General features: G+C 39.5%; 1 protein-coding gene across 1 annotated transcript; it reads left to right on the forward strand.

The window, feature by feature from the left end:
• Positions 1-4,984: 4,984 nt before the first annotated feature.
• Positions 4,985-6,524, forward strand: LOC101957302 (protein PIP-1). The gene is made up of 3 exons (XM_013364832.3): positions 4,985-5,324; positions 5,761-5,874; positions 6,400-6,524. Exons 1-3 carry the CDS (start codon positions 5,117-5,119, stop codon positions 6,522-6,524), a joined length of 447 nt encoding a protein of 148 aa, XP_013220286.3. The 5' UTR covers positions 4,985-5,116.
• The last annotated feature ends 5,171 nt before the right edge of the window (positions 6,525-11,695 follow it).

Raw genomic sequence — 11,695 nt, forward strand, 5'->3', positions numbered from 1 at the left:
CTGAAAATAAGAGGAGAAAGAAAAATTTTTTGTTAATCTACTTGTCAAGTAGCAAAGAGTGTAAAAAAGTGAGGAAGCTACATACTTGGAGTCAGTGGCCAGACTTTGAGAATTCCTCAAACCTGGTTTCAGAAGTCAAATTTTTAAATATTAGATGAGGATACTCCTAAGGGGACTGAAAGACAAGATCTATGCAGGACTGGCAACATCATTTGTGGGACTCAGAGCAATGTGAAGATTGGGGTCCTTTGTTAAAAAATTATCAAGAATTTCAAGATGCTGACAGCATACCATTAAACCAACAGCTCTTGAGGGTGTGGGACCTACATGTCTGTGAAGCTGCAGGAGACCTTTATAATTCGAAAACAGTTAAGCTATTAACTGTGCACACACATATTGAAACACACACATATTTTCCACCATCTCTGAAGTAAGTCATTGATCATGTGGGCTTTCTCCTCCTCCCTTATTTTTTCTATATGTGGAAAGTTTCACACATATACAAAAAGTAAGGGAACCCTTCCCATGCCTTCCACACAGTTTCAATAATTATGCATAAATAACTAAGCTTATTTTATCTCTATCCCTCTCACTGTTCCAGCCACCCCTGTAGGTCATTTTGAAGCAAACCTACAGAGTGGATTTTTTGAAAGAATTTTTTTTTCAGCTGAAAATAATCAGGAATTGTGTACAATATGTTATTGCCTATAATTTAACTATAAGTTATCACATAATCCCAGAGAGAGGCAGAATGAGTGGGAAATAGACTTAGAAGCAATGTTTCACCAAGCAGCAGGCCAGAGATAAATTTGCACCAGTGGTTCTCAAGGGTAAAACTCAGGGTGTTCCGACGGATTCACCTCAGCATTTTCTGTGGGAAGATTCAGAATGCTTGTCAATGTCCAGAGTTTTCTAGTCAGTGAAGTCAACATAAGGATTCTATCAGCAAAGCTTCTCTCAGGCTTTTGCATAAATGTGAAATAAAAATTTGATATGGCTTCTCCAGATGAGCTTCAATGGCTTTATAGCTCTGCCAGTAGTGTAGTATGCGCAGATCTGGTTAGACACATCTGCAGGGGCTTTTTTAGACTTTTTAGGACAATTAGTTCCCTAGGTCATTTCATCAACCCTGGAAAGGACAGGTCTATTCATAAGTTTGGCTGTCCGTAGACATTTGTCTCTCAGTGATAAATCAAGTCAAGGGTAGGACAAGTGATGCACTAGGAATTAAGTGAGTAAAGGGCACCAGCTTTACATAAATGTGGCTTAACCATTGGTGTGTTGGGGGCTGGCCTGTGTTGGCTTATGAGAGCCAACTGTTAAAGTTTCAGTAATTTTATGAGCTGTTTGTTGAACAAAACTATTATTAAAAATTAACTTACAGAAAAATATAACTAAATTAGCTTACTCCAAACAAAAAAGAATCAAAACACCATCAATTCATAGCCTACATTTTGCTGTTGTCTGAGCTCTGAAGGTCATTTAGTTCCATTGCACCAATGTGCTGAAAATACTGCTTAATGGTGTGCATGTCTCTTCTCACCTCTACATTCAATGATACCAGAATACTAGTTTGGAATTTCCATTTATACCACAAAAATGTGCACATACTATAAATCAGGACTCTCCTCACCCTCCCTCACCCCACAAGCCAGTTGTTAAAACACCTGCAAGTACACAGCTGGGCCGCACCCATATACTCACGATCTGGAAAAAGTTGATGATCAGCTTATCTTCAGGACACTGAGACATTTAAAAAATTCTCCAGCACTGAAACTGAAGTTTGACATGGAAACTGTTAAGTGTTTTTAAAATTAATAGTCAGGAATTCCACTGTAGGGAAAGATAGATGAGGAAGAGTGATATGTGGTCATTGTTGGGACTAATGTATGCAGTTTGCTGTAGTTTTCACCTGGATTTCCCCCATGTGTTAAAGTGTAGTCCTCAGCTTGGCATTATTGAGAGATGCTGAGTCTTTAAGAGGTTGGACCCAGTGGAAGGAGTTCCAGTCACTGGGACTGTGCCATTGAAGGGGATATTGGGACCCCACCCCTTCTTGTCTTTATTTTTTATTTCCTATCTGTTGTAAAGTGAACAGGCTCCTGCTGTGAGGTTCTGTGCCACCACAAGCCCAAAATGACAGGACTAAGTGATCATAGACTGAAAACTCTAAAACTGTGAGCCAAAATAAACTTCTTTTCAAATTCATATGTCAGGTATTTTGTCTTAATGATAGAACCTTCTCATGAAGGTTATATGAGTCTGCATTTCTGGAAATGCTAGAGTTCTGTCACCTTTGTGCTGAGTGTAACTGTTGCCCTGGAAAGCTTGCTGAGACCAGGTGCCTAGGACAATGGGTTCATCTGTTGCTATTCCTGCTCTCACTCTGTGAGACTCAGCAATGGAGCTAAGCTACCTTTTTGTAATTGAAGGTAGGGAGAATAATTAGCAAACAGCATACAAATAAATATTTCATGAAGTTACCAGAGTATATGACTGTTTTTATGTTTACATTGAATAACAGAGAAAAGGATTGTTTTATGGACTAACACAGGACTAGCTGGGAGGAGCCCCAGGTATTTTGTTCCCTGTACTCAGGAGAGTAAAGATGTGAGGCAGAAAAAAAAAAAAAAAAGATGTGAGGCAGAGATTTCAGGAATATCAGCAAGGAATCCTGGCTGCGGGAGGAGTATGAGAGTTGCTATGAGGACTATTAGCCATATTGTGTGAAACATGGCTGAAAAAGTCCTATCTGCTGGGAGCTCATTCCTTCATGAATCAGTTGCACTGTCTGGCCTGACCTTGCATCTGCCTGGGAAGAACTGAATTGCTGCCTCCTCCTCAATACTCTCTCCACTCACTGATAGTAGCATAGCAGAGTCTCTAGTGCTAACCCCACATTATGAATAAGAATAGACATCACCACCTTTTAAAATGAACATCATTTTTTGGTAGATATATAAGATCTTACCACACTCTAGAGTGGACCCCTTTAAATGTTCTTTTTAAAATTTTGTTCTAATTAGTTATACTTGATAGCAGAATGCATTTTGTTTCATTGTACACATATGGAACATAACTTTTCATTTCTCTGATTGTACACAATGTGTCGCACCATATGTGCAGTCATACATGTACCTAGGGTAATGATGTTCATCTCATTCTACCATCTTTCCTGCCCCCATGCCCTCTCCCTACCCCTTCCTCCCCTTTGTCCAAAGTTCCTCCATTCTCCCCATGCCCCTCTCCTTAAGTGTTCTTAATAGTGGCTGAGAAAGAGTTGGCTGCTTTCTGATGTTTCCATGTGTTGAGATTATTTTGTCAAGCATTGTGCAATTTATGCTAGGTTTTCTTTTTTTCAAGTCTATCATATTAGTTATATTTATATAGTTATTAAAATGATACCTGTTTCCCCACCCTACATTTCTGGTGATATCCATCCCCATACCCAACTCATGCACAATGTACAATGTTGAGCTCCTCAGCACCACACAGGCTAAAATGAATCCTGCCTCTTTTTCTATTGCAAAAAGAATTGTGAACAGTGGCTCAGGGCAGTTGCTGGCCTTGGGGAGCTTGGGCAACTGGGGTCTCTGGAAGGAGAATGGGGCAGGTCCAGGGAGTAGAGAGAAAGGAATTCTTAGAGCTGGCCTACAGAGCCAGGCCCAGACTCTTCCTCCCATTCACAGCATACTAGGCTTAAGGCCAAAAGGGAGTCCCAGAAGAAGAAGCATTTAGTTAAAATAATTTTCTCAGCAAATGACAGAGGTTATTTCTTTTGACACATGTCCATTCTTATTTACAATGTGAGATTCGCATTAGGGAACTTCTCTAAGGAGGCCACAGGTGGCATCTCTGGGATCAGAGATGACCTTTGGCTCCTGAACAACAATTGGAGGCTCTTGGGAAACATCAAGACTTCTACTGGCATAATAACAAAGTTAGTGGGGTCTGCGAAACTGGGTTTGAATCTGTATCATCCTTTCTGTTCCCTTGGCTAGATTGTTTTCTCACTAATACGAGATGTTAATAGCTACCACATAGTCTCTTGTACAAGAACCAAATGGAATGACATTGTTCAAAGATTCCACACTAAGTCTCTCTCAATCCATGTCCTATGTTATTTTCTGGTGGGATAGGTGACACAGGTTTCTGAGACTTCAGCACTGGGCTGGGGAATAATTAGACCTTATACCTCCGTGGAGTATGTTTCCCATTTCAGTGGGAAATGGGGGGAAGGAAATAGGGGGAAGAGGGGAGAGGTAGGCTAATTGTTGAAGTACCATGTTTGAGTAAGGGAAGACTTAGATCCTAGAGTGTGCCAAGGGCTATGGAGTAGTCTGAAGCCAAAGCTACACACCTTTTCCTGCAGATTAGTGTTTTTAAATTCCATTCATCAAGTATGTAAACAAATAGGAAACTTCTTCTGGTTGGGATTGCATGGAAGATAAACCCAAGTCTGCTATTTTGGGTTTAATGCTTTACTGAATAATAGTTTAGCTGCACATCCATTTCCAAGAAATGAGACTTAATACCTACCTGGACTCACCATGTTGAGGCAAATAGTTTCCTTCTGTATGGAAGACCATGATGCAGTGTGCTGCTGCACCTCACCAGGCTCATCATCACCCATAGCTTGTGTGATTGGGTCACACAGCCATAATTCTCCCATTTATTATGGCATTTGCTAGTAAATGGATTGAAATGGAGAATATCATGCCAAATGGAAAATATTAGCCAAATCAGAAACTCAAAGTTAAATCTTTTCTCTCATATGTGGAAACTAGAGTAAAATAAAGGAAAGGGGGAGGTAAGGATAAGAATACTAAAGAATGAATCAAATATATTAATAGACAAGCAAAAGGAAGTCTAGTATAGTAAGGGAAGGAGAATGGGAGAGGAGAGGGAGGATGGGAGAGAAAGTGTGGGGGGGAAATCCTATATAACTATAAAGCTCTAATTAAAAAAAAGGGGGGGTGGGAGATCTGTCAGAAAGAAGCCTGAAGGTACCTGGGGGAGGGCCAATGGAGGTGAGCAGAGGTGGTAGGACTTGGCTACACCCTTACACCTCCCCTGACCCACAGACACCCGCCACCCTGCCCCTGGCTCTCTGCTCATGCTGCCTCAGGGAAAACTGTCCCTGACCTGGGCTCCCACTGGCTGTCCTTCCCAGCCTGGGGTTATAAAAACCAGACTTGCTGGGGTGGGGCACCAGCAGCTCTGTCCTGCTTTCTGTTCCTTCTGGTCCTGGGGTCCTACAACTATGGGAAAGCACCTGTTGCTGCTACTGCTGGGCCTCTCCTTGTTATGGGGATTCCTGCAAGGTGAGCCCTGGGGAGCGCTGAGCTGGATGAGTAGACGCACTGGTGGCCAAAGATTGTTTGGTCTTGGGGTTCTTGGGTCTTCCTCCTCCTTCCTTCTCCTTAGACTCCTATGCCCTCCTGCCTCAAGTCTAATTCTTAGTACTCCCAATTCCTCTATCTTTCTGTCAGACATTACTAGATTTGGTTTGGAAGGGGGAATTTCTTTTGTGGAACAGGAAGATAATGAAAGAATGGGAAGGAGTAGTTCCAACTAGGTGCTAGGCTCAGGCATCTTTATCAGGGGCCTTGGTCTTCCTCCCAGAAGCCCCATCAGTTCCTAGGAGTCCAGCTCCTTCCCTCAATATGGAAATGGCTGTTGTTCCTTGTTCAGTCCTCAGGGTCACAGACTCAGCTGCCTTTTCTGACCAGCCTCATTCCCCTGCTTTTGTCTTTCTAGCTCTGACGTGTGTCCAGTGCCCTCGTTTCAATGCTAAAGGGATTTGCAAGAGTGAGAAAAGCTCCTGTCAGGCTCATGGCAGCCAGGAATGCTTCCTGAGGAAAGTCTATGAAGGTAGGTAGAGACTGAGATGTCTGGGGTATCGATCTTTTACTGACTTTTTTTAAATTCTTTTTTTTCTTTTACTGATCTTGAGGGAGGTGGCCCTCTCAGGAGCACTGAAGGCAGGAACAGAGAGTGTGGAAGCATATCTCCCCCTCCCCCCATAAAAGTAAGAAAAAGCTTCTCTGGTGCTGGTACTAGGCTGTCATTGGCTCTTGACCTGAGCAACAGACCTGTTAAGAGATAGAGAGAAAAAAAGTGCTTGTTGATAGGTCTTCTAGGAAAACATACCCAGGGATGACAGCGATTAGACTTCAAAATTCCACTCCTAGCACTTTTGAGAACCAAATGAAGGCAGGGTTAGGGGTTGAGGGGAGGATGGATTAAAGGAGCTATCTTGGTCATCTCAGGGTGGCTGGTGTCCCTTCCCACCTGGGAACCTGACACTCCAGGGCAATGTGCTGTTTCTCCTCATTCACTGAGTAACTGATTCTTTCTATAAATATTTGTTTACTTCTTGTCTTTTTTGTTTTCCAGGTGACAGACTCCTGTATGGGTACCAGGGCTGTAGTGACTTGTGCATTCCCATGTCCTTCTTCAACCGAAATGTGAAAGTGGATTTAATGTGCTGCAGTAACACATCTTTCTGCAACAGTCTTTAGAGGCCTGATCCTTTTTGCCCTCTTCTCCTTTGGGTAGGCATTTGCCCTCCAGCGTAGCCCTTCCCTGCACTCCTGTACCCTTGAAACACTGGCTGTTTTTTGCCAGCACTGCCCAAGCCCTGACACCTGCTTGTTCTCAGCATCAGGTGTTGACATTTCAATAGCTCACTCCCTGGACACCCTCAGTGCTCCTCCTTTCTCAGATTCTAGTTTCCTTTCCTCTCTCCCTCCATCAATGGCTGGCAAATAGCAAGCTCTCCCAATCCCCTTCTCCATCTTTTTCTTTCTTCAACAAATATTTTTTAACTACTAAACACTGTCATTATGCAATGATTATTCAACAATGAATAAAGTCAGACCTGACCTCTACCCTCAACGGATTTTCAGTTTAATTATTTTTGGGATTAAATCTATAGCCTTGGGCATGCTAAGCACTTGCTCTGCCACTCCAGTTGTACTCCAGCTCTCCAGTTATACTTTACATGTACACACACACACACACAGCCTTTCCTATCTTTTGGAAAAATTCTATAGTATAGCTTTTTCCTAATAAATCTCATGTTTTTGAAGTTGGTGTTGTTTGATATTTTTATGTTTTATATTATTAGAATGCTTGCTCAATTAAAATGTAAATAATTCTGATAAGAACATATATAACTAATCCTATCCTATCATGCAGAGACATATCTTGTTTACATTCTCAGGTATATCTTTTCAGGAATGGTAGACATGCCTATAATTCTGGTGATTTGGGAGGCTGATGCAGGAGGATTAAAGTTTGAGGCTAGCCTTGGCAACTTAGTGAAAGTCTGTCTCCAGATAAATTTAAAAAGGGATGTGGGTATAGCTCAGTGGTAAAGTACCCCTGAAAAAAAAAAAGAAAAAAAGAAAGCAGATATAGGTCATGATGTGTTGTATGCTCATATGTATTTAAATATAAATATTTTTGCATAATATATATAAAACCTGCTTTTAATATAAATGCTAGATATGTTTATATTACTATTTTTTATTGGTTGCTTTATAATGCATTGTAGTACCTATAAAATCTATTCAACGAATTAAAATTATTTTTAATTTTTTGAAAATAGATTTGTTATGTTATTATTTACACATAGCAAAATTTATACTTTTTGGGTGTACAGCTTCCTGAGATTTGGCAAACATATATCATCTCCTAACTACTATGACCAAGATTCATATTTGCATTACCATTTTTTGTTCCCTTGGCCTTTGCAAACATGTCACTCATCTCACTCTCAGACCCTCACAGACACTGCCTTTCCTATGTTGTTGGATTCATATAGTTGATGGTGTTTTGTGTCTTCTTTATTTCATTTAGGCTGATGCTATTTAGATTCATATGTGTCATTGCAAGTATTGTTCATTCTTTTTTTATTGCTGAGGAGTATTCTATTGTATGACTAGAACTCAATTTATATATTTTTTTGGTTTCATGGACATTCAGATTGTTTTGAGTTTTGTATGATTATTAAAAAAAACTTCTATAAACATTTTTATATACCACATAGTCTCCAACTTATGATAGTTTAGCTTGATTTTTTGACTTTACCATGGCACAAAAGAGACTTACATTCAATCAAAACTGTATTCAAATATTTGAATTTTGATGTTTTCTCTGGCTACAATATAAAGTATGATACTTTTTTTTAGGAGGGCAGTGGCAGTGGATCAGCAGCTACAAGTCACCATTGCTACCTCATAGCCACCATATGTAAAATGGGCTTTGAGTTACATGATTTTGCCCAACTTTAGACTAAGTGTTTTTATGCATGTCTATGGTATGATGTTCGGTAGGTAAGGTGTATGAACTGCAATTTGGAGTTATATTTTGGAGTTATATTAGTTGATCAGGATATAACATCATTAAAACTTAAAGAGAGTAGGATTGGTTATGTAGCTCAGTATTAGAGTACTTGTCAAGCATTTGCAAAGACATTGGGTTTCATCTCCAGTACTGGAAAAAAGAAAATCAAGGGGCATCTGTAGTTCTTTCTGCGGACATTCTCTTGGAAAAATATCTAGAAGTATCTTATGGTAAATGTGCGATTAACTTTGTAAATAACTTCCAAACTCACCAAAGTGGCTGTCATGTTGCATTCTCATGGCCAATATATGAGAGTTGCTCTAGACCTCTGCCAGCACTTGGCATTGTCATTTATTTATTTGTTCTTTCATTTTAGCCATTCTAATAGGTGTTCAGTGGCTTCTCAACGGTTTTTGCATTTTCCTAATGAATAATGATATACAGCACATTTTCACGTGTTTGCCACTAGAATTTCCCCCTTTGGTTAAGCATCTGTTAAAATCTTTTGCCCCACGTTTACTCAGATTTATTGAATTATGAAAAGTCTTTATATATTCTGGGTACAAGTTATTTGTCAAAGATATGTATTGTGCTTTTGTTATTAAATTCATTACACATTTCCTCCCTTTTCCTGTCCCTCTTCCCTCCTTCTTGATCTCCTCCTTCTACTCCACCAATCTTCCCTTTATCTTTATGATATCTGGTTCCCCCACCCCCATTTATTCCTCTTATTTTGCTTAGCTTCTACATATGAGAAAAAATATCCAACTCTTGATTGTCAGAGCCTGGCTTACTTCACTTAGCACAATATTCTTCATTTTCATCCATTTACCAGAAAATGCCATAATTTCATTCTTCTTTATGAAGCATTAGGCACTCCTTTCTATTTATACAAAAGAAATAATGTCAGCATACTATGGAAATACCTGTGTACCTATGTTTATAGTATCAAAATTCACAATAAAGAAATGGATAAAGAATAAATATAAAGATAAAATGGGTAAACATACATGGATAAAGAAAATGTGTTATATAGAGAGTTTTATTTAGCCATAAAGAATGGAAATTCTTTAGTCCTTGGGATACAAGGCAGAAAATAATCCAAAACACAAACAAGTAAAAACCAAAGAATTAAGATGGGGAGAAGGATGGGGTGATGCCAACAGATTTTATGGAACACACTAAATTCTGAAAAAATAAGTATTTTGTACTTCTATTGCTTCATGTAAAAAAAAAAAACAAACAAACATGCCCACTGGAGCCACCTGTATGGATGCAGAAGTGAATTAGCACAGACACATTCTGACGTTAAGTAAAATAGTAAGTCATGGTAGGTGGTAGTGGTCATGGTTTTCTCTGTTAGTAAGTTGCTGAAGAATGTTTGAAGATAGTCATGAATGTACTCAGTGTTCGGATCCTGCTTCAGTTCACATGGCCGTGTCTACATGACGACAGAAGTTTGACAGGGAATCAAGTGGTGTCTGTGTCACTAGCACTAGTGTGCCCCTCCCCCTTCAGTGTTGGCTCCAAACCTTGCTTTCCTTTCAAGTTAGGGGGCATATCAGCAGCAGTTATCAACCAACCAATGGGATCTACTTAGTGGTGACTGGATTGGCTGTTAAAATGGTGAGAGTTGGTAAACTTTACTGCCTGACCACACCGCAGCATGGCCACTTGGGTTCCTGTAGAAATGGCCTCAGTTTCCACCTCCCCCCCCAAGGGTTCTTGAGACCCCTGGTTGGAGGTCATTGAGCTCTTGCCCTGTCTGGCTGTGGTGACGATTCTGAAGTGGGGTTGGGGGCCAGGGGTGTCCCTGCTGTTGGGAACATTTGCCTCTAGTAGATCCAGCCTTAATGTTTTCTGACATCCTAGTGAGAGCAGACCCTGCACAAAGCGGATATCAGAGTTAATACTGTGAGGAGACAAAATAATGATAATAGTTTTACCAAAGATAATGAAATATCGCATAATGTCTGCATATTACCATTGAATTGAGTGCATCTTTAGAAAACTGAATGTAACAAAAACCCACGACATTTTTGGAAATTGTATGCTCTCTAGCAATTTTGTGTGAATTTTTATACAAGCACTGTTTTATGAGTTATATAAAATGTTTTAAAAATAAAAAAAAAAGAATGGAAATTGTGTCATTTGCAGGAAAATGGATGGAACTGGAGAGCATCATGTTAAGTGAAATATGCCAGACTTAGAGAGTCAAGATCATATGTTTTCTCTTAAAATGAAAACCCTCTAGCCCTCTCTAGAAGAAAGTGCAAAAAAGGAACCTCATGAAAACAGAAGGGAGATAAGTAAGGTAGAGGAAGATAATCAGGTTGAAAGAGAAAGGGAGGGACAGTGAAGTGCCAGGAATTGAAGTTGATCAAATTATGTTATGGTATGTATGAGTATGGCACAATGAAATCCACTATTCTGTACAATTATTATGCACCAATTAAAAAGATCTTGAAAAATGAATGAAAAGATATATATTATGAATGTTCTCCTAGTCTGATTTAAAATCTTTTCAGTTTCTTAACAATGTCTTTCCAATAACTACAGATTATAATTTTAAAGAAGTCAAATGATCAATTCTTTTATGTCTTCTATAGTCTGAATATTTGTTTCCCCCTGAAATTCGTGTAGAAATTTAACCTCCAACATGATGGTATCTGGAAGTGGGGGCTTTGGGAGGTGACTGGGTCATGAGGATGAAACCTTAACAATGAGATTCATTCCCTCATCAAAGGGACCAGGGAGTTCTCTGATTCCTTCTGCTGTGTGAGGACACAAAGAAGTGAATAAAATCTGGGGCCTTAATCTTCAACTTCCCAACCTTCAGAATTGTCAGAAATAAATTTCTGTTGTTTGTAAGTCACTGGTCTAAGGTTTTATTTATTTAGGTTTTTGGTACTGAAGATTATACCTAGGGGTACTTTACCACTGAGTTACATCACCAGCATTCCCCACCTCACCTTTTAATGTCTTTATTTTGAGACAGGGTCTTCTTCAATTGCTTAGGGCTTCAATAAGGTTGTTGAGGCTGGCCTTGAACTTATGATCTTTCTGTCTAAGCCTCCTGAATTTCTGGGATTACAGGTGTATGCCACATGCTTGGCCTTAAGGGCTTTTTTGTTTTGTTTTTGTTTTTTGTTTCAGCAGCCCAAATGGACTAAGAAAATGACCTTGATAGTTTTTGTGTCCAGTATGAGAATTATTTGCTGAACTTAAGGTTAAAAATAAGATACATATTTTTTTATTTTTAATTAAATTTTATACTTTTTAAGTTTTGCATCTTGGCCACTGATCTATTCTGAGTTAATTTTTGTTCAGAGGGTGGTTCTAT

The sequence above is a fragment of the Ictidomys tridecemlineatus genome, chromosome 4, assembly GCF_052094955.1.
Source record: "Ictidomys tridecemlineatus isolate mIctTri1 chromosome 4, mIctTri1.hap1, whole genome shotgun sequence".
Classification (NCBI taxonomy): Eukaryota; Metazoa; Chordata; class Mammalia; order Rodentia; family Sciuridae; genus Ictidomys; species Ictidomys tridecemlineatus.

Excerpts from the sequence above, each read along its gene's own strand:
- LOC101957302 (XM_013364832.3), top strand. The coding sequence starts at position 5,117 with ATGCTGCCTCAGGGAAAACTGTCCCTGACCTGGGCTCCCACTGGCTGT. Across the intron at positions 5,325-5,760 it reads GTTATGGGGATTCCTGCAAG|CTCTGACGTGTGTCCAGTGC; the intron begins GTGAGCCCTGGG and ends TTGTCTTTCTAG. Across the intron at positions 5,875-6,399 it reads CCTGAGGAAAGTCTATGAAG|GTGACAGACTCCTGTATGGG; the intron begins GTAGGTAGAGAC and ends TTTGTTTTCCAG.